We start from the raw sequence: 22653 nt of genomic DNA on the forward strand, positions 1-22653 counted from the left end.
AGACCAACCGCTTACCCAGTCCATGGTCCAGATCATCGCCCCCCAAAGTCTACAGAATTAACAGAAGGCCACTGCATTGGCCCCTGAACTAAACCATCTCAACTGGTATTAGCCTGCACAATTGAAGTTCAACTAGATGGGAAACTTTGAACCAGGCAGCAATGGGACATACAATAAGTATTTATAAGTATACATTACAAATGTGTAAGTATACATGTCCTGCAGCCTGGACCGTTAAGAAAAATTCTCAGAGGTAACCAGGGAAATGGGCAGGGTTGGACAGCTTCTGATTTGTTGCTTTTGATGCCTCTGCCCTGTACTCTGCCTTTAAATTATATGTATTTAAAGCCCATACTGTACTTTTAATGCTGTAGTCAGTAAATAGTGGGTATAGGCAGGGCTGGTTAGTGTTACCACAGCTCTGATGCTATTAATAACCCTGCTCATGTGGAACTCCATAGGGAGATGCTCCTGTCAGAACACAGCTGCCCCAGAGAGCACTCCTGCCTGGTGCCGGCCAACGACAACCAGGTCCTCACATGTATGGGAGAGTTGCGATTGATGGAATTGAGTACATAGAGGCAGATTGTATGAGAGAGGGATGGAGAGAATAGAGAATAGAGCATAAAGGAGAGGCAAGGAAGGAGAGATGGAGAAAGACTGATTAGGAGGTACATGGTGACTCAGTGGAAACAGAGGAGAATAATAGTAAGTGTCATGTCTCGAGCCTTCTCTTTCCCCTCTTGCAGTACAAGTCAATAATGCTATATTAGCACTAAATATTACCAAAGACAAAAAAGTATAGGATACAGTAGGAATAAAGAAATACGGTTAGAATGACTATTATATACTGATGTATTTCGTCTCTCTCCTTCCATCGATCCTTCTCCTCTGTGTACAGTGAGATGTGTAATGAGTGGGGTGTTGTTGGCAGTGTGTTTGTATTTTGTTGGCAGTGAGCGTGTTGCTCTACTCAAGAGTTTTATTGGTTCACCCAGATACCAACACACCTAGTCACCTCAACACCTCTCTCTCTGCTCTGGTCAGTTAGCTCTTCCCTCCCCTGCTCCCTCCCTCCCGCTCTCTGTATTACTAAGAGCTCCCATTCTTTCCTCTCTCAGACAAACCTCCCTCTAGTATCTCCCTCCTTCTTTCCCTCTGTCTTGGTTCTAAGGATGTTACTCTGGCAACTCCTCGGTTTGGTGGGCTCCCTCATGCTCTGTAAAGGTAAGATTCATATTTCCATGATCAAAGTGTGTGTGTGGGTGTTGAGCTAGTTGTGTGAGGTCTGCCTGTTCTGACCCTATCACCCCTCTATCCCACAGTTTACAGAGAGAGAAAAGTGTTGTTTTCTGTCTCACATCTGTTAGCACAGTGTTTCTCCAACCTCTCCCCCGGGACTTCCAGCCGTTCCATGTATTTCATCTATTCCACAGCTAGCACACCTGATTCAACTTGTCAACTAATCATCAAGCCCTTGACTAGGTGAAACAGAGCTGAAAAAGCTAAAAAAAATAATATAAAAAAATAATAATAATTAAAACACAGCACACTGCTGCTCATGTTCCCAGGTGATTTTATTATAAGAATGTTTTTGACACGTAGGTCTTCATCAGGCATCCACATCCCAGGTTGGGGTGGAAGGTCCTATATATATGGGCAGTACTCAGTGACACTTCCTGAAACAGGAGGTACAAATATATAACATAAGTGCACAATATCAACATTGTGCACAATATCAACATTCATCAAAATATATGACCATACACCAGGAATGTGATCAATATTTACAGTAAAAATATATACACACACACAGAATATTCAATTTGGGTGAAAAAGTACACAAATCATTTGAACATTTTGGAACTATAAAAATGGTTTTAAGTCGAATTAAGGACAAGAAGAGACTGTGGATGCAGAAAGATTCCCTTTGAAGAAGTTTCCTCTCCGTCTTCCTCCCCTCCATGACATCTTGACCATTTCTATTCCAATGTATCTCAGAGAACTAACAGGATGTCCAGCTTGTACAAAATGAACAGCAACGGTTTTTTTTGTCTCACCTGTCCGTATATGCGGCGGTGCTCACTGATCCGCGTCTTAATGCTTCTACGGCTTTTCCCTATGTCAGACAGACCACAGGGACATTTCAACATGTAAACAACATTGGTGGGCATGTAGGTGATCAGGCCTTTGATCTTAAATCTTAGTCCTGTGCGGGTGTGGTTAAATGAGTCACATTTCTACATGAAACTGCATTGAGCACATTGTCCACATTTGGAATTAGTTCAGAGCTACAACAAATTTGTTAAAACAACGGGGGTCGCTGAGGAGTTTTGAGAACCACGGTGTTAGCAGACTCCAGGTTTCAGACACCATTCTACACTCCCTCCAGAACAGACTCAAATAACTGGCATGTATGTGCCTTCTCTTCCCCAACTATCCCTGAGTGGAGAAATTAGTGTGCAGTGTGTGTGCATGGACGTACGTGTGTGTGTGTGTACTTCTGTGAGGTCACGGGTCATGAATTGAGGACAGGAAGATTGTTGAGAAAGGGGATTGGGGCCACAGAGGAAGATAGAAAGCTGTGACAGGATGAGCTGCTTTTTTATAGCACCGTGATCCAATTGAGAGTAACAGCAGAGGACAATCCGCTAATTAGAGAGCATGGATCACCACTAAAGCCGCTAGCATGACACTGGGAGCTAGCCTACATGCTAACACTAATAACCTGTGGTTTGAACGTTAACATGCTACATGCTAATGCTACCGAATCATGACACTCAATGCTACATGGTAAAACTCATGATGCAGTCTTGTGGTTAATGCTACATGGTAAAAGGCTAAAGCCCCTAGCGCCATACAGTCAAAGCCTGGCTGCAGTCATGGAGGGACACTACAGTATCACAAAGCAAAACAAACCACAGAGGAGGATAATTTTCCAGAGCAAGGTTCAGACCGGCACCTTTAACCTTTCACCTGTGACAAAGAACAGTGGCTAGGGGAGGGGGAGAAAGTGAGACAGAATGGTAGGGGTAAAGAGGTCAGAGTTAGGCCAGTGCTTATCTATCTTTTATAAATGCAAATCTTCGGTATTCACTCTGTCTTCATTCACCAGCTGTCTGCTCATGTTTAAATGCATAAGGAAAAAAGAATGTGTTGGGGTTCACAGTAAGATCAGAGAATGACCTGATGCTGACCTAGCAGGGTATCAATGAGCACATGTACACATCCTCCCCTTCTCTCCCCAGGCCAGAAGAATGGTGTAGGTGAACTGTGTGATGACTTTACAGACCTGGACTTCCATGAGTGCTTCCTTGGGACCACCCTGAATGTTAAGCTGCTGCTCTACACCAAGTAGGTTAGAGTGTGTGTGTGAACATGAATGTGTGTGTCTGCGGTTCGGTTAAAAAGTAAAAATGACACATTTTCCACATAAAAGCATTCCCCTCCTTCCACTAGGTCTAACCTGCGCTGCGGCAGAGAGGTGAACCACCACCACCTGTCCTACCAGCCACTCTTCAACTTCTCCCTGCCCACGGCCTTCGTCATCCATGGCTACAGGCCCACTGGGGCCCCTCCGGTCTGGGTGGATCACATCGTCCAGCTGCTGTCTGAGCAGGAGGACATGAACATCCTGGTGGTGGACTGGAACAGAGGAGCTGCTAACCTTAACTACTTCACTGCTGTGGCCAACACCCGACAGGCTGCCAACAACCTCACCGGCTTCATACTCAGCATGCAGGTGTGTGTGTGTGTGGGGGGGATATTGCTTGTTTTCTGTGACTCATTAATCAGTTGTTCTATGAGTCTTGTGTCAATGTTGCTAATTGTTCACTGTGTGTGTTTAGGAGGAGGGAGCGCCTCTGAGTTCAATCCACCTGATCGGGGTGAGTCTAGGAGCTCACCTAGCTGGGTTTGTAGGAGCAAACCTGAAGGGCAAGATTGGCCGCATTACAGGTAAGAGAGAGAGACTGTTTGTGACTGAAAAGCTACTATTTGATTGATTGACTTAATTTATTGATGCATTAATGAAATGTATTAATTGATTCATTGTTGTCCAGGTCTGGACCCAGCAGGGCCCATGTTCACTGGAGCGACTGCTGAGGAGAGACTAGACCCTTCAGATGCCATGTTTGTAGACGTACTACACACTGACATGAACTGCAAGTACTGACATGCTGTGTGTTTGTGTGGGGGGGCGAGGGATTCTTTAGGTGTTTTTTGTGATAAGTGTAATTTCATGTCCTTTATTATCTGTAACTTTGGGATCTTCCTATTTGTTTCATGTAGCGTTTGGTCTCAGAGGTCAACATGGCCATATTGACTACTATGCCAACGGAGGATCTGATCAGCCAGGCTGCCCCAAGACCATCTTCTCAGGTGAGACTAACACACACACACACACACACACACACCATAACTAATGTTATAACTCACAGCTTTTCTCTTTCGTAGGGAAGTCGTATTTCGTGTGTGACCACCAGCGCTCTGTGTTCCTTTACCTGTGTGCTCTCAACCGGACCTGCAGCCTCACAGGCTACCCTTGCTCCTCCTACAGCGACTTCCTGGATGGGCGGTGTCTGCAGTGTGAAGCCTTTAAGCCCGCCCCCTGTCCCATGCTAGGTGAAAGGACAACCTTCCAACTAAACCCAGAATCTCACTCAATCTGTAAACATGGGAAAATTTGTTTGTCATCAAATCTTCTATCAAGTAGTTTGATTGCCATACCAACCATCCTGAATGATGTATCCATGGTTACCCCGCAGGTTACGACATCAGCAGGTGGAGGGATACTCTGTTGCGATTGGGTCAGACCAAGGCCTATTTCACCACCACTGCCACATTACCTTATCAAAGTAAGTCCCACACCCCCCACTATCAATCAGTGATTAACATACATAATGCTTCTATAGCAGTGATTTCTCAAATATGAATTGTGTGTGTATAACAGTGTGTGTCCTGTGTGTGTAGAGACCAGCTACAGGGTGGACATGGTGACATGGAACCAGTACCTGCGCTGGGGAGTCGTCATCCTCAGACTACACAGTGGCAGGAACTTCAGTGAGGCACGCATAGACCGGTAAGTCTCACACACACAGATACATGACAGTAAGACCTCTAATTCTCTATCCCACTTACCCTCTCCATTCCTCTCCTCCACAGTAAGCGGTTCAAGTTTGAGCAGTATACCTCCACACGTCTGTTGGTCCAGTTTGATGAGGACCTGCAGCCCGTCCAGAAGATATCCCTCCGCATCGCAAGCGGCAATATGATAGGCCCTCGCTACAAAATCAGACTACTCCACATCCGCCTCACCCCCCTGGAGCAACCCGACAGGTGAGACCCCCCCACACACACACTTTTCCCTTCTGCCTCTCTCCCCAGTCATCCTCCCTCCCTCCTCTCTCCCCAGTCATCCTCCCTCCCTCCCTCCCTCCCGTCTTCCTCCCTCCCTCCCTCCCTCCTCTCTCCCCAGTCATCCTCCCTCCCTCCCTCCTCTCTCCCCAGTCATCCTCCCTCCCTCCCTCCTCTCCCCAGTCATCCTCCCTCCCTCCTCCGTCATCCTCCCTCCCTCCTCCCTCCCCAGTCATCCTCCCTCCCTCCTCAGTCATCCTCCCTCCCTCCCCAGTCATCCTCCCTCCCTCCCCAGTCATCCTCCCTCCCTCCTCCCTCCCCAGTCATCCTCCCTCCCTCCTCCCTCCCCAGTCATCCTCACTCCCTCCTCTCCCCAGTCATCCTCACTCCCTCCTCTCCCCAGTCATCCTCCCTCCCTCCTCAGTCATCCTCCCTCCCTCCTCCGTCATCCTCCCTCCCTCCTCCCTCCCTCCTCCCTCCCCAGTCATCCTCCCTCCCTCCTCAGTCATCCTCCCTCCCTCCCCAGTCATCCTCCCTCCCTCCCCAGTCATCCTCCCTCCCTCCTCCCTCCCCAGTCATCCTCACTCCCTCCTCCCTCCCCAGTCATCCTCACTCCCTCCTCTCCCCAGTCATCCTCACTCCCTCCTCTCCCCAGTCATCCTCACTCCCTCCTCTCCCCAGTCATCCTCACTCCCTCCTCTCCCCAGTCATCCTCCCTCCCGCCTATCTCTAACTATACCTCTCTCTCATCCCTCCAGCCCGCTGATGTGTCGCTATGACATCATCATGGAGGAGAATATTGAGGTGGCGTTCCGCCCGCTGCCCTGCGACCCTCGCCTCTGAGCCATCCCCGGAGACCGCTCCCCTCACACACGCAGAACCAAAAGGGGCAGAAAGTTGACCGCATTCACCCTCACACTGCCCGTCTTGTCTAGCCAAGCTGCGGGATTACAGGCTTTGGCATACCAGGGGTGTCAAACTCATTCCATGGGGGGCCTAGTGTCTGCTGTTTAGGTCTTGAATTCTTACAAAATCAGTGACCTTAATTCAAGGGAGGAGCGAATACCCGCAGACACTCGGCCCTCCGTAGAACAAGTTTGACACGTCATAGAAGGTGGAGACTAGGTGGAGCCATCACCATGTTTCTGACTGCTGTCCAGTTCTTTCAGATGATTTCAGAGGGCCTTCCAATTGTTCTTTGGGAGGACAACAGAACACTGGTGGATCATACAGACATTATTGAAGTCATTAATAATGATGCTGCTCAGTGGGATTTATCTTATGAGGGTTTTTTGGACTGCTCTCGCTCTCTGCCTTACGAAGGATGGTCATGTTGCTATGACATTTCTGTATGTTAATGCAGACAGAGGGCATTCATAACCTGCTATAGCCAGTCATAAGCTCTTATAACTTCAGTGTAGCACCTGATTTGTGTGGGAGTCAGCATCTTGTCCATTTGTATTGCAACTCTGTCATTACTGAGCAGCTGAAAAGAAAAAGACTTGAAATAATGGAAATTGATTAAAAAGTCAAGATGTTTTTATTGTGTAAAAGTCTATGGTACTGTGGTGTAAAGACATTTTTTATGGACTTTGTATTTCTACCTACATTTGAAATAAATGCTGTGTGCGTTTCACTGTGATCGTCTGACTGGATTCTCTGCCAGATCCCATATCACCCCTGCTTGCTCTTGTGGGGTTAAAGGTTAAGGCCTGCCTGTGTTTCTGCTAAGCACTATCCCAACTTGATATCCACCTGTAGAGCTGGGCATCCTCTTCCCCAGTCAGCTCTGGTTAGTCCAGCGGGGCATCAATCCACGGTCAGTCTCCACTGACCATAGAATAGCAGTCTGACCTATCTGTAACTACCTAAAAATTTGGCCTCGGTGGAAGTAGGCACCTGTTAAATATCAGCAAGGATCACCTCAGTACCTGACCTTAGGCGCTCACACACAGGTGTACAGGTGAGAGCAGTGGGGAATACCTAGTATTAATACAGGTAATGACCAAATTGTCTGTAGTCATGTAAGATGCATTTTTACTACTACGCTCAAGAGGGACTTTTACTACCTTACACTAACACGCTTGCCAACATGGTTTTTGAAGTAATCTATTTGATTTTTTCCCCCCTTCTGTAAGCAATGCATACAGCCAACAAAAAGCAGCGTTCACTTACTCAGAATATACTTTATGAATGAAAGGACCAATGAATGAATTTGGTGGCTCCTCACTAACAGGATGTTCCCCTTCTGGCTCAGGGTCCTCCCCCCCTGCATTATGACATCACTTCCCCACAACACTACTTTGTCAGGAGACTTTACATGTTCTGTTGGCCAGTGTCAGTACAGGTGTAGGTCAGATAATGGAAAAGGTGCCAGGTAATCAAGCAGCAGAAAATAAGAGATGCCGGTTCTAAGGTCAGGCTGTCTACGTGTGTTATAATATACTCCACATACTTTTCACATGACCAAAAGTATGTGGACACCTGCTCATCGAACATCTCATTACAAAATCATGGGCATTAATATAGAGTTGGTCCTCCCTTTGCTGCTATAACAGCCTCCATTCTTCTGGGAAGGCTTTCCACTAGATGTTGCTGTGGGGACTTGCTTCCATTTAGCCACAGGAGCATTAGTGAGGTTGGGCACTGATATTGGGCGATTAGGCATGTTCTAATTCATCCCAAAGGTGTTCGATGGGGTTGAGGTCAGGGCTCTGTGCAGGCCAGTCAAGTTCTTCCACACCGATCGACAAAGCATATCTGTATGGACCTTGCTTTGTGCACAGGGGCATCATCATGCTGAAATAGGGAAGGGCCTTCCCCAAACTGTTGCCACAAAGTTGGAAGCACAGAATCATATAGAATGTCATTGCATGCAGTAGCGTTAAGAACTAAGGAGCCTCGCCTGAACCATGAAAAACAGCCCCTGACCATTATTCCTCTTCCAAAGTTTACATTTGGCAGTAGGCATTTGGCCAGGTAGGGTTCTCCTGGCATCCTCCAAACCCAGATTCCTCCGTAGGGCTGCCAGATGATGAAGCATGATTCATCACTCCAGAGAACGCATTTCCACTGCTCCAGAGTCCAATGGCGGAGAGCATTACACCTCTCCAGCCGACGCTTGGCATTGCACATGGTGATCTTAGGCTTGTGTGCAGCTGCTTGACCACGGAAACCCATTTCATGAAGCTCCCGACAAACAGTTCTCGTGCTGACATTGCGTCCAGAGGCAGTTTGGAACTCTGTAATGAGTGTTACAACTGAGGACAGACGGTTCTGTGAGCTTGTGTGGCCTACCACTTCACGGCTGAGCCGTTGTTGCGCCAAGACGTTTTCACTTCATAATAACAGCACTTACTTGACCGGGGCAGCTCTAGCAGGGCAGAAATTTGACAAACTGACTTGTTGGAAAATGTGGCATTCTATGACAGTGCCATATTGAAAGTCACTGAGCTCCTCAATAAGGTAATTCTACTACCATTGTTTGTCTATGGAGATTGCATGGCTGCGTGCTCGACTTTATTCACCCGTCAGCTACAGGTGTGGCTGAAATAGCTGAATCTACTAATTTGAAGGGGTGTCCACATACGTTTGTATATACAGTTGGCCTGGTCACTCCTCTGAGCTCAACGGCTAACCTCACATAACTCCAGGCTACATCCAAGAGTCCATTCACCAGTTGGCACCTGAGAGGGCGAGAAAGAGAAATTAATACAGGTGTTAAGTTAAAAACTACGCTATGGTTGTAATGGTCCCATTAGTGGACAAGATGACTGGCTAAATGGGAGGATTTGATTCGCTCAGGGTCAGACATGGAAATTAATGAGATCTAGGAACCAGATGAACAGACTAACAATGTAACCAGACAGGAAGGTAAACAGAGTCAAGACCCTGATGTAGGAATTACATAGTCAATCAATCAACCAACCAACCAGTGATCGATTGAGGTCACTTAACATGGTTGGGAAGTTCTGCTTGTCTGAACAGGTCTGTGTGTTATAACAGTCTAACTTCTGTGTCCTTTTGAGTACTTTTGTGAAACATCACAGTTGAAAAATATATGGCAAATAGAAATCCAAAATGGATGGTGTTGAGCGATAGATGGGAGGGGTTGAATGGAGCTGAAGAGGTGGGACTAATAACAAGATGAAATAGCACAGTTACAAATAGAAATCAAACTGGATGGACATCAGAAATAAAGGAAGGACTAAAAACAAAACAAAATATAACTATTGTAAGATAGATTGTAAAATGTGTGTAATATGTAGAAACTGAAGGTAGAAGCCTAAATGTTATTGTTTATTAGTTTACTCCAGTTGGGGGAAGGGTGGTAGGGTTTGTGGGGAATAATAAAGGTATATTCTTTAAAAAAGTATGTATGTCAGTTAAGGTATGTATGTATATATACACTGCTCAAAGAAATAAAGGGAACACTAAAATAACACATCCTAGATCTGAATGAATGAAATATTCTTATTAAATACTTTTTCTTTACGCAGTTGAATGTGCTGACAACAAAATCACAAAAATTATCGATGGGAATCAAAATTATCAACCCATGGAGGTCTGGATTTGGAGTCACATTCAAAATTAAAGTGGAAAACCACACTACAGGCTGATCCAACTTTGATGTAATGTCCTTAAAACAAGTCAAAATGAGGCTCAGTAGTGTGTGTGGCCTCCACGTGCCTGTATGACCTCCCTACAACGACTGGGCATGTTCCTGATGAGGTGGCAGATGGTCTCCTGAGGGATCTCCTCCCAGACCTGGACTAAAGCATCCGCCAACTCCTGGACAGTCTGTGGTGCAACGTGGCGTTGGTGGATGGAGCGAGACATGATGTCCCAGATGTGCTCAATTGGATTCAGGTCTGGGGAAACAGGCGGGCCAGTCCATAGCATCAATGCCTTCCTCTTGCAGGAACTGCTGACACACTCCAGCCATATGAGGTCTAGCATTGTTTTGCATTAGGAGGAACCCAGGGCCAACCGCACCAGCATGGTCTCACAAGGGGTCTGAGGATCTCATCTCGGTACCCAAAGGCAGTCAGGCTACCTCTGGCGAGCACATGGAGGGCTGTGCGGCCCCCCAAAGAAATACCACCCCACACCATGACTGACCCACCGCCAAACCGGTCATGCTGGAGTATGTTGCAGGCAGCAGAACGTTCTCCAAGGCGTCTCCAGACTCTGTCACGTCTGTCACATGTGCTCAGTGTGAACCTGCTTTCATCTGTGAAGATCACAGGGCGCCAGTGTCGAATTTGCTAATCTTGGTGTTCTCTGGCAAATGCCAAACGTCCTGCACGGTGTTGGGCTGTAAGCACAACCCCCACCTGTGGACGTCGGGCCCTCATACCATCCTCATGGAGTCTGTTTCTGACCGTTTGAGCAGACACATGCACATTTGTGGCCTGCTGGAGGTCATTTCGCAAGGCTATGGCAGTGCTCCTCCTTGCACAAAGGCAGAGGTAGCGGTCCTGCTGCTGGGTTGTTGCCCTCCTACGGCCTCCTCCACGTCTCCTGATGTACTGGCCTGTCTCCTGGTAGCGCCTCCATGCTCTGGACACAGCAAACCTTCTTGCCACAGCTCGCATTGATGTTCCATCCTGGATGAGCTGCACTACCTGAGCCACTTGTCTGGGTTGTATACTAAGTCTCATGCTACCACTAGAGTGAAAGCACCGCCAGCATTCAAAAGTGACCAAAACATCAGCCAGGAAGCAGAGGAACTGAGAAGTGGTCTGTGGACACCACCTGCAGAACCACCCCTTTATTGGGGGTGTCTTGCTAATTGCCTATAATTTCCACCTGTTGTCTATTCCATTTGCACAACAGCATGTGAAATTTATTGTCAATCAGTGTTGCTTCCTAGGTGGACAGTTTGATTTCACAGAAGTGTGATTGACTTGGAGTTACATTGTGTTCCCTTTATTTTTTTGAGCAGTGTATATATGAATATGTACAGGTGTGTGTGTGTGTATACCAAAAAACGATATGGGGGATTGGAAATGATGCAGACAATTACATTACTGCTTCCATCAATCTTTCTGCAATATTAAGCTGTTCCACAAAGAAAAAAAGAAAAAGCTTGTGTCTTTGTTTTGAACTCACTATATATTTATGTTTTGGGGTGCTTACTGACCGTTAATATTGCGGTTCTGTTGCCTTATTGGTCCCAGATGGTTGCCGGGGAGATTAGGAGACCGGTTGTTCCGCCGCTGGCCGCCCATGTTTTGTCTAATTATGCCTCCTCTCCTCTGAGCCCGAGAGTTAGCGCAAGAGAGAGAGAGAAGTCAGAAGCCTAAGAGATATTTCAGAGAAAGATACAGATCCTTTCCACTGTTCCACCTACTAAATGTGAACACATACATGCACACAGTTCTCACCATTTCTCCAGGCCACCTCCCTCCTCTCTGTGGTAGGCCTGGCCAGCCTGAAGAGAAGCCATCCTCTTCCTCCTGAACCTCCTCTTCCCCACTACCATACTCCTCATGAAGGTCACTGTGACAGAGGGTGTGAGAGGGCGGGAGAATGACGAGACCGTGAAGTGTAAAAACGCACCCTTCCTCTACTTCTTGAGGTCATCACTGATCTGACAGATTGGGTGAACACAAGGATCCATAGATCAGTGATAACTCCAAAAAAGGAATCATTTTCGTACTCAAACAAGGCAACTGTAGACATGCCGTCCCCCATGAATGACGCAGCCCCCCGGCCAATTAGTGACAATTCAAACTAGAATATACTGATAGTAACAAAACATCTGCCCGTTTTAGCGCCACCGTGTGGTCGACATTAAAGTTCTTGCACATGTTGAGTCTTGACAGTGTTTGCAACCTGTTGTGACTGATTTATATGCAGCGGCCATGTTGTTTTAGGTACTAGTCTGGAAAATATTTGTCCATAGATGCCACATACTGTATCAAGTTTCATGCAGATCGTTCATTCGGTGTCAGCGTAGCGTTTTAAGTGTTTTTCACAAAATTCAAAATGGGGGAAAATCCATCATGGCAAACTTGGGACCTATGTACCGAATTGTATGACTTTAGGTCAAATGAGGTGAGGGGCGTGACCTTTTAAAGTTTGCATTTTCAATCGCTTATTATAGTGCCACCATCTGGCCAGTCAGTGTAATTTTGTAAATGTCAGATCTCTATGGCAAGACGCATCATTCACTCAAGTTGTTAAAATCACAACAGTGCAGTCTGAAAAATCTTGTGACGAATGTACGAGCGTACTATAGTAAAAAGACAGATCCACTGTCCGCTTCCCGATTTCATTGTGGAGGACCACAAACCCCATCATGGCTTCACTGTGTTTTAGTGTGTAGTAGTACCTCCCAGCGACCAGGGGGCGCTGTGAGAGCCTGCCTCCAGGGATGGTGATCTTCACCCCTTCCAGCCGCTCCTGTCTCCTCCTCTCCAGGTCATGTCTCAGGTCTCCTGGGTCACTCACCGCCTGCTGCTGCTTCTGATCTCACACACACACATTAATACACCATCAATAAATCCATCAGCCAATGAATCCATCCATCGACATATCAATCATTCCCCATTTAAAAACATGCATTGTACCTGCATGCGGCCAACTTTGGAGAAGAGAGGTTCCATGTCAGGCTCTGACAGACTCATGTTGAACCGCCTAGTGAGGAGAGAAGGAATAAAATATAGATACAGTTTATAAACAGCACATTGAAGACTTAAAACAAAAGCCATGGCTCTTAGAGTCTCATCACCATGGTACCCAGGCGTGTGTGTACCTATTCAGAGTAGGCCTCTCTTCCTCCTGCTCCTCCTCAGGCAGACCATCTTGGGCGCCACAGAAACGCTCGGTCAGCTTTACACTATCACCCCTAAAGTAATGTTCTGGAGAGGGGGAGAGAGAAATATCTTTAGGTTCTGTTTAAATGTGTGTGAAGGAGCGTCTATGGGCTGTGCATGTGAGTACAAGTGACTGTGTGCACGCACATATTTGTGTTGGGTATAGTATTTCTGCATTTCGCGTCCTAACCTTTGACCTGGTGCACCAGGGTGATGATCTCCTGGGCAAAAGTCCCAGAGTGCATTGTGGACTCCCGGTAAGTCCCAGAATGCTCTAGCATGGGTAGGAAGTCGAGGCGCTGGCGGCCCACATTGACCAGATCCAACGACAGCTGGCGGTCTGAAGAGTAGCACAGCTGGCTGTCGGGTAGATGAGAGCGAGATGAGCAATGGAGAGGAAAAAAGCAGTAGTCCCTTTACCCTCTTGGATCAGGCCTGAAAACCAGGGCTTAACTGTATTGGACAATCAAGGCTAATTAATAATAGTACTAGTAGCTGGTTAAATAGAGCGTGTACAGCTGTAGCGGGTTAATGGAGCATGTACAGCTGTAGCGGGCTAATGGAGCGTGTACTGCTGTAGCTGGATAATGGAGCGTGTACAGCTGTAGCGGGTTAATGGAGCGTGTACAGCTGTAGCGGGTTAATGGAGCGTGTACAGCTGTAGCGGGTTAATGGAGCGTGTACAGCTGTAGCTGGATAATGGAGCGTGTACCGCTGTAGCGGGTTAATGGAGCGTGTACCGCTGTAGCGGGTTAATGGAGCGTGTACAGCTGTAGCTGGTTAATGGAGCGTGTACAGCTGTCGCTGGATAATGGAGCGTGTACAGCTGTAGCTGGATAATGGAGCGTGTACTGCTGTAGCTGGATAATGGAGCGTGTACAGCTGTAGCTGGATAATGGAGCGTGTACAGCTGTAGCTGGATAATGGAGCGTGTACAGCTGTAGCGGGTTAATGGAGCGTGTACGGCTGTAGCTGGTTAATGGAGCGTGTACAGCTGTCGCTGGATAATGGAGCGTGTACAGCTGTAGCTGGATAATGGAGCGTGTACTGCTGTAGCTGGATAATGGAGCGTGTACTGCTGTAGCTGGATAATGGAGCGTGTACAGCTGTAGCTGGATAATGGAGCGTGTACAGCTGTAGCTGGATAATGGAGCGTGTACAGCTGTAGCGGGTTAATGGAGCGTGTACCGCTGTAGCGGGTTAATGGAGCGTGTACAGCTGTCGCTGGATAATGGAGCGTGTACAGCTGTAGCTGGATAATGGAGCGTGTACTGCTGTAGCTGGATAATGGAGCGTGTACAGCTGTAGCTGGATAATGGAGCGTGTACAGCTGTAGCTGGATAATGGAGCGTGTACAGCTGTAGCGGGTTAATGGAGCGTGTACCGCTGTAGCTGGATAATGGAGCGTGTACCGCTGTAGCTGGATAATGGAGCGTGTACCGCTGTAGCTGGATAATGGAGCGTGTACCGCTGTAGCTGGATAATGGAGCGTGTACAGCTGTAGCGGGTTAATGGAGCGTGTACAGCTGTCGCTGGATAATGGAGCGTGTACAGCTGTCGCTGGTTAATGGAGCGTGTACAGCTGTCGCTGGATAATGGAGCGTGTACAGCTGTCGCTGGATAATGGAGCGTGTACAGCTGTAGCTGGTTAATGGAGCGTGTACAGCTGTAGCTGGATAATGGAGCGTGTACAGCTGTCGCTGGATAATGGAGCGTGTACAGCTGTCGCTGGATAATGGAGCGTGTACAGCTGTCGCTGGTTAATGGAGCGTGTACAGCTGTAGCTGGTTAATGGAGCGTGTACAGCTGTAGCTGGTTAATGGAGCGTGTACAGCTGTAGCTGGTTAATGGAGCGTGTACTGCTGTAGCTGGTTAATGGAGCGTGTACTGCTGTAGCTGGTTAATGGAGCGTGTACTACTGTAGCTGGTTAATGGAGCGTGTACTGCTGTAGCTGGTTAATGGAGCGTGTACTGCTGTAGCTGGTTAATGGAGCATGTACTGCTGTAGCTGGTTAATGGAGCGTGTACTGCTGTAGCTGGTTAATGGAGCGTGTACTGCTGTAGCTGGTTAATGGAGCGTATACTGCTGTAGCTGGTTAATGGAGCGTGTACTGCTGTAGCTGGTTACTGGAACATGTGGAAAGGGTGTGATTTAAGTAACAACTGTAGTTTGGGACAGCAGTCATTTGTTCTTAATTACATTTGCTGTAGGGAGTTAAGCGGTTATCTGCTGGATCTCTTACATAAATATAATATAGCTTAATATTGTACTGAACAACCTTACCTTGACCAAAGTATCTGTAAAACACACTATACTTACCTTTACATTGTAAAGCTTTAGGAAAAATGGCTGATTAAGTACACCATCTACAAGAGCTGTTGGTTTGAATTATTTTTAAGTCCAAATAAGGCCTATAGGAGTTTGAAACACAACAGGAAAAGAGACATTTCTCATCTGCAGGGATGTATTAGCGAAACGCTGAATGTCAGTTGAGATAACGGGTGGTAACGTAAATGCTTATGCTATAAGCGTAAAAGGTGTGTAAATCGCCCTGCAAAAAAATGTAAAAGTGAACAGCATTTAACCTCGACTATATCCCTTACTACTTCCTGTGCCAGTGTGAGGTCGTGTAAAGGACACTGGCATGGGTCAAAGGTGAAAGTTCATGCTTCTTCCATTTTTTTCACTCTGCATTTCTCGTCAATCAACTTCTGGATGTTAGCCTCTTGGAGAAGAAACGTTCTTAGAGCTTGATGATTCTTACTGCATGAGAAGTCCACGAGTACCACTGTCAATAGTGGTGGTACAGTTAGTGGAATAGCTTCTAAGGGTCAAACCAAAAGCTTTATTTTCACATGTTAAGCCCCAACGTCGTTTTCACTCTTCATCGTGGTGGTTATCGGCAGACATTCATCAAGCACTGCTTTTCTGACCGGACATCATCCTGATCATCACCAGACCTTCACATTGCCTTCTGCTCTTCTCCACTCTTGCTTGTGTCTACTTGTTGGTCACCCAAGCCTTCATTTCATGCAGAAGGTAGATTACGCAAAGTGTTTAATGACTGTGCTTCTCTATCCACTGCCTTGGATTCTCCCTTGTCTGTTCACCTCCCTATGAGTTAAGCTGTAGCATCCAGTCTTTACTTGTCGTCATGCATCAAGCGGTGAACCCTGGTCTGGTAGAACTCAAAGCGAGTTGTAGTATGAACCGGTTGCTTTAAGGCCAACATCGTTACTTTGGATTGTCCTTCAGAGATGAGATCAACTCAGTGCTGTGCTTTCACTTTCTTTGAGTGGACAGTTCTGTTAAAAGGAGAGCAGATTGAAACACACGGTGGTCAAAAAAGCCAAGTAGATAAGAGGCCAGGCATCCGAGGATCTGTGGCGTAAACGTTATGGGAATGTTGGATCGATTTTGGCCTCAGAATTAAAGGTTTTGTGATGCAGTGGTTGCATCGAGTCCCTGTCTATTATTAAGATAACCATTTCTCAAACTCCTTTAGGCTTTGACACTCAAGAGCATCATGGTTGATGAGGGTGAGCAATACCAGGCTTGAGGTCGCTTAAAGTCTTTGGAAAGCTTCACAGTGGGAATGAGTCCATCTCGCATGAACCACTTTGGATGAAGAAAGAAAATTGTCAGAGAAAAAAACCTGCCCCTTTAACAGATAAAGTATAATGATCCTCTAGGAGCCTGCGGGATACAATACACACTCAATGATGGAAAGAACATGTTGACTTACCTTTAAACATTGATCTGAATGAAAGACAAAAGTTGAAACTATTTAACTGTCTTGACTAGAGCTGGTGTTTTGGTGTATGATCTTGCAGAACATGAGAAGGGGAACTGCTTATCGCAGTGACTAACACTGAAACACTGTGCTTCTGAAATAAGTCATTTCACAGGGGTCTTTCTCTGATTAGCTGATCAAGAGTTCCCGGGTGGCACAGCGGTCTGAGGCACTGCATCTCAGTGGTAGAGGCGTGACAACCATGTTCGATCCCAGGCTGTATCACAACTGGCCATGGTCAGAAGTCCTATAGTGCGGCACAGAATTGGCTCAGCATCGTCCGGGTTGGGGAGGGTGTAAACGGACTTGCCTAGTTAAATAAAAGGTAAAAAAAAGAAGAAAAAAAAGAGCTGATCATTCCAAGTGTTTCAAGGCATTGAAAACAAACATGGTGTTTCCAAATGGATGTTCCTGAAGTTCAGGGCACTTTCCCCGCCCAAATGGTCTTCAGTCAGCCCCAGACCAAGAAATTGATCCGGCCATGCAGTGGGTCAGTGACTGACATCTTATCAGGCTCACCAACACAATATGTATATGGGCAATCCTTCACTATAACAGGGAGATGCTTCTGCAGTTAGCGCAGTTCGGTTAGCAGCAAGACCTTTCCATTTTGTCCAGTAAGCTGTAGAGTGAGTAGCAGAAAGGTCTTCTCCACTCCTCTTCATCCAGTCTTAACCTCCCAGAGGTCCTTCAGCACGTTACACCATGCAGGCTCCTTGCTCTGTATAATTCCCTTGTGCTTGTTAATATCATTTCAGTTGTGCAGGATGAGATGGGTCTGATGACAGTAAATCTTTGCAAACACACAGCTGGTGTCTCTTCACACGTCAGCTGGTTGGTCTCTTGGTTGTCAGGGCTGCTCTTAGGGAAGTTGCAACCACTCCCTTTGTGAGTTGCCAATCATGTTGAATTGGATGAAAGGGGGATTTCTGAAGAAATGATGAGGAAAACCTCTGCCTTGAGCAGTGCGAGAAGTAGAATTTCAGGTCCATTAGGTTATTCAGCCGATAGGTAGCCTTCTACTCAGAAGCTGGCCTTCTTCTGTACCATCGCTGTTCTCTATTGTTGTGAAGCTGGTCTGACATTTTCTGCTCCTCTGGATGAGCAAGGAACACATTTTTCAGGAGATCCAGAATTTGTTCTTAACTGCATGCTCGGAGTTGCTGTCAAGAATTGATTCCACCTTCATATAACGCATTTGAGAATGTGACGGACAACAATGTGAAATGGCCACTCTGCTGAAAGAAGGCTTTGGCAATTCTCCATGTTTATCACTGAGTGATGCCCCACACCATGAAGGATTAGTTTGACCTAGGTATAGAAATTGCATCCCATCACAGTAGAATACTTTCCTTGTAGAATCCTTGCTTTGTACAATCGAGACATCAGTTTGACGAATCTTTCCTCCTCTAGCTGTCAATATTCTCAGGGCTTCTGACTATGTCTTCCTGCAGTCGAAAGCAAGCGCTAAAAAGAAGCATGACCTTTCACCCTTGACCCCTAAACGTTGCTGCCCGAAACACCTTACCTGTTCTGGCCCATTGTGCGCTTCATGTCCACTTTGATGGTGAGTGTCTCCTCCTTGCCGGCGCCTATGCGAGGCATTGCCATGTCGTTCTGCTGCTGGTTCCAGTTGGGGTTGAGATCTCTAAGCTGAGGTTTCCTGGGTCCCATCCTGCACCGTGCCGGTGGCCAGCCTCCTCGTGGCCCTTGTCCCCGGTCCTGCTCCCAACGGGGCTCCATGTCGCTCTCTTCTGCCCAACCGGGCTCCTCCTCTCTGGGCTCCATGTCCCAGTCATCTCCCCTGGGTTGGTACCTCTGGTGCTCCGGAGGGGAGTGCTGGGAGTTGGCACCCCGTTGTTGGTACCCCTGCTGTCCCTGGAGGAGAGGCTGGGGTTGGTTCCTGGAGGGCCCCATCTGTCTCTTGCCACCCCGGGCTGGGGCCTCCCTTGCCCCACAGAATGTACTGTTTCTGGCCTTGGGATCCGTGGGACTACCTCTATCCTGGAAGCCTATAGGCCTGGCTCTCCCCTGACGGTTAGGGCTTCTTTTGGACTCATGTATAGGCCCCCTCCTATCTTCATGGACAGGGCCCCTTTTGGACTCATGTATAGGCCCCCTCCTATCTTCATGGACAGGGCCCCTTTTGGACTCATGTATAGGCCCCCTCCTATCTTCATGGACAGGGCCCCTTTTGGACTCATGTATAGGCCCCCTCCTATCTTCATGGACAGGGCCCCTTTTGGACTCCCGTATAGGCCCCCTCCTCTCATGTGCAGGCTGGCGCCTGGCATCCTCTCTAGTATTGGACCTGCTGCCTGACTTCCTGAACCGCTCCTCAGAGGCTCGGACCCGGTTGTGATGATGACTGAATCGGTCGTGGCTGTGGCTCCGGTTGCGGTCGGGGCCCCTGTGGTTGTGGTACGGTTCTGGCCCGCCGCTGTTCATAATACCATGTTCATGCTCCACGATGAGGGCTTTAGGCCCCCGGCCATTGTGGCCCCCTAGGGGGCCACTGCGCCCCAGTGGCCTCCCTCCTCCGTACCCTTCCCGGGGCCTCTCCAACGAGGGGCGGCGCTCCCTAAACTCTGTCTCCCTCCCGTACCTGTGTCGACATAAAGAGCAGGTGACATGGTTCAGCACTGACAGATGACATACAATTACGCCGACTACAGCTAATAGTTGGATTGATTTGTAATGTAGCTTTTGATTTATTTAGGAAAAAATGTATTATAGGAATAGAATTTAAGGGCCAATAGATCACAGGCTCGCACAGCCTCTAGATTGCAGCGGGTAATAATAGTAACGTTTTCAACTATGTCATGTACTTAAGTGGTTCTCGAGGATCACAGAGACAACAACATGCGATGCATTTTAAGCCATGCAATTAAATCTACAACTCCTATCTCGCTACACTATTGCAGAAGGGACATATTAGCAGTGTGAAGTTTGCACTTAGAAAAACAGGAAGCTGGGTTCTCCTCTCCAATTTTCTTCAGGCTTTTGGCCATAAAACTCCAGCGGAACACTGTTCAAATTTACCCAGGATTCACCGGTTCAACAGTTTCCCTCCGGTTCCGGTCAGAGATGGTGCTCCACTCTCTTTGCATGTCGTCTCTCTTCCTGTCTCTATAGGAACCGGGAGAATCTCCACCCTCACCCCTCCTCTCCCACTTCCCCCCGCCCTGAACCCTCTCCCTGGGGCTGCGGTCCCTGGACCTCCCCTGGCTCTGGTCCCCCTCTTCTCTCCTCCAACCTGCAGAGGGCGCTCTCTGGTGGTGGCTAGGACTGTAGTGAGTGTGCTGCGGGGCCAGTGATGGCAGCCTCTCTCTGGGTAGCCTCTGCGGGGAGGGGGGCAGCTTTACTTCACATCTTTGGAATTCTTCTTTCACTCTTCCTCTGCCACCCCCTCCTCCATCATGGGGGGAGAGCCTCCTGCGCTCGGCGTAGCCCAGCTCGTGGGGGGGCGGTTGGGTCCTGCAATGGTGGAAGTCCTCTGGGGGGAGGTGTTGGTCAGGCCCGTGGAGACGTGGGGAAATAGGTCTTCTGTGGCCCTTTGGCCGAAGGCTCCCTCTAGGCATAGGTCTTCTGTGGCCATCTGGGTGGATCTCGTCCATGAAGCGGACCCACTGGTCCTCGTGAGACTCTCCAGGGTTGCGGTTCTCTTCCCAGGGCAGCCTGCCCAGGTCAGCCAGAACCTGCTGGGGGTCGAAGTCTGGGTCGTCCCAGGGGAACCTCCGGGCATCTTGCCTCCGTGGACTGCCTCTGTAATAACACAAAAAACAATAATACATTTTAATTGTAAAGCACACTTCATACAGTGTGCTGAGTTGAGCCAACATTGTGAAGGAAATGTATTGACCCACACACTGGACTAGCACGTCAAATGAAGTGTGCAAGGTATTCACCTGTGAGAATAATGTGGCGATCGTGGCCTTGACATTCTCTCCACCCTGAGAAATCAGTGGAGAAAGAGTATGAATGAGTAACATACTGAGATAGTGAAATGACCACCACAAACCGTTCCCTAGCCGTGACACCATACACCATCATCAGATGTGTTTACATTTTGGCAGTTGATACAGCAAGATAATACCACCAAGACTCCGGTTATGAGTCTCCTTCTTTCCCATGTTGCTTAACTTAGGGCAGGCAACAAAGGGCTTGAAATGTACAACACTCGCATTAACACAAGCATTTCGCTACACTCGCATTAACATCTGCTAACCATGGGTATGTGACCAATAAAATTTGATTTGACCAAAGCCACGTTACGCTAGCTATCTAGACCAGGCTAAAAACCAACTTGCTACGAAGAAAACCACTGGGGACGATGAGAGCAGCTCAAAATATACCTTCTTTTTTTTACAGTGCAGTGGTTTACTGAAGACACAAATAGCTAAACATCTGAATGGTTAATTGGGGACCATGTTGTCGTTGTAGCCAACTAGCTAGCTAACTAGCATCGCTAATATTGCAATGTAGTAAGCTAGCATGGCACTTACCCGATTGCACGTTTCTGTCGAAATGAGAAGATACGAACACCAAAACACCAGTCTCGCACACACGATTACACTACTAGCTAGACAGAAGTAATACGTAGTTATGTTACGTTTGATACCGGAGCACCGATGTATGCGTCGAAATCGCTAAGCTGCAGATAGAACAATGAGACAGATATTTCACCGGATGTATAACTGTGAAGCATCCGCTTGGCGTTTTGAGAGGACGCCAACTGGCGGGTGTTGTGCCGAAAATCCCCCCACATTGCTGCGACTTGCTTGCTAGTTGAGATATCTGCTCTTCACTCAGTTGTCCGTTTAAACTACATTTCACTGATCTTAGTAGCAGAAATCATTTTTGTCTGCAGTTTTCGGTTTGTCGATTTGTTTCAAGTGTATGTGGCGGTTCTATCTTGTATGGCGCCCTGGGCGAACCCCCCGTTCCGTATTGTATTAGTCTATAAATAAATCTCTTTGCCAAAATTCGTCAGCTCTCCCTTGTCTTATTCGACTAGTATTTTGAAAGCACAATGATAATAATTCAGCCATAGTTGTTCGACTCTAGCCACAAAATTAAGGAAATTAGAAGGGGTGGATTTTCTGCACAACACCTGTTCCGACAGTGGGAGAATGTGAAAGCGATAGATTTTGACAGACATTCCCACTTTCTCATCCATGAAACATTTGATTTCGATACATTTTTCTTGTTGCCAAATCTAAAATATGTTTTGAACAAAGTTTCTATTTTTTTACCATTGCAAACGTTTTTAAGAATCACGTTGTTTAGGACAAGGTAGGCATTCCCTGGCGAAAATATGCAGATAATGCTAGAACGCGTCAATATAATATTGCTAGCTCGTGCTTGTTCTGCCCACTATGACTCATTTGCTCCCGTTGGAAATGACAAGCAGTGGGTCTATCTTAGTTAGTTGTAAAACATTTTAGGTTAGCAGTGTATTGATTCCTGTAGCGCTTTTTCTTCCATTGGGTTTAACGGCGGTTGGCATCCAACGTTAATGGCGCATTACCGACAACAGCTTTAGCTTTATTATTTATTTAACTAGGCAAGTCAGTTAAGAACAAATGAGTGTTTACAATAACGGCCTAACCCGACCAAACCCTAATGACGCTGGGCCAATTGTGCACCGCACTATGGGACTCCCAATCACGGCCGGTTGT

The 22653-nt window shown here is 47.3% G+C and overlaps 2 protein-coding genes and 1 long non-coding RNA gene across 3 annotated transcripts; 1 reads left to right on the plus strand and 2 right to left on the minus strand.

Annotated features, from left to right (window-relative positions):
- The first annotated feature begins 970 nt into the window (after nt 1–970).
- Nucleotides 971–6991, plus strand: LOC135522787 (lipase member H-like). Its single transcript, XM_064949380.1, has 11 exons — nt 971–1227; nt 3249–3354; nt 3460–3742; nt 3849–3957; nt 4062–4163; nt 4291–4380; nt 4456–4623; nt 4767–4856; nt 4972–5080; nt 5164–5337; nt 6114–6991. Exons 1-11 carry the CDS (start codon nt 1176–1178, stop codon nt 6196–6198), a joined length of 1368 nt encoding a protein of 455 aa, XP_064805452.1. The 5' UTR covers nt 971–1175; the 3' UTR covers nt 6199–6991.
- Nucleotides 1376–4606, minus strand: LOC135522788 (uncharacterized). Its single transcript, XR_010452724.1, has 3 exons — nt 4438–4606; nt 2061–2119; nt 1376–1679 (listed from the first exon to the last, which is right to left on the minus strand). It is a non-coding gene; the product is annotated as an uncharacterized LOC135522788 (long non-coding RNA).
- On the minus strand, nt 6873–21654 carry LOC135522786 (BCLAF1 and THRAP3 family member 3-like). Its single transcript, XM_064949379.1, has 11 exons — nt 21478–21654; nt 20881–20925; nt 20015–20737; nt 18501–19577; nt 13369–13538; nt 13118–13223; nt 12933–12999; nt 12695–12828; nt 11745–11859; nt 11501–11615; nt 6873–9041 (listed from the first exon to the last, which is right to left on the minus strand). Exons 2-11 carry the CDS (start codon nt 20913–20915, stop codon nt 9028–9030), a joined length of 2556 nt encoding a protein of 851 aa, XP_064805451.1. The 5' UTR covers nt 20916–20925; nt 21478–21654; the 3' UTR covers nt 6873–9027.
- Nucleotides 21655–22653: the final 999 nt, after the last annotated feature.

This window comes from Oncorhynchus masou, chromosome 30 (assembly GCF_036934945.1).
Source record: "Oncorhynchus masou masou isolate Uvic2021 chromosome 30, UVic_Omas_1.1, whole genome shotgun sequence".
NCBI lineage: Eukaryota > Metazoa > Chordata > Actinopteri > Salmoniformes > Salmonidae > Oncorhynchus > Oncorhynchus masou.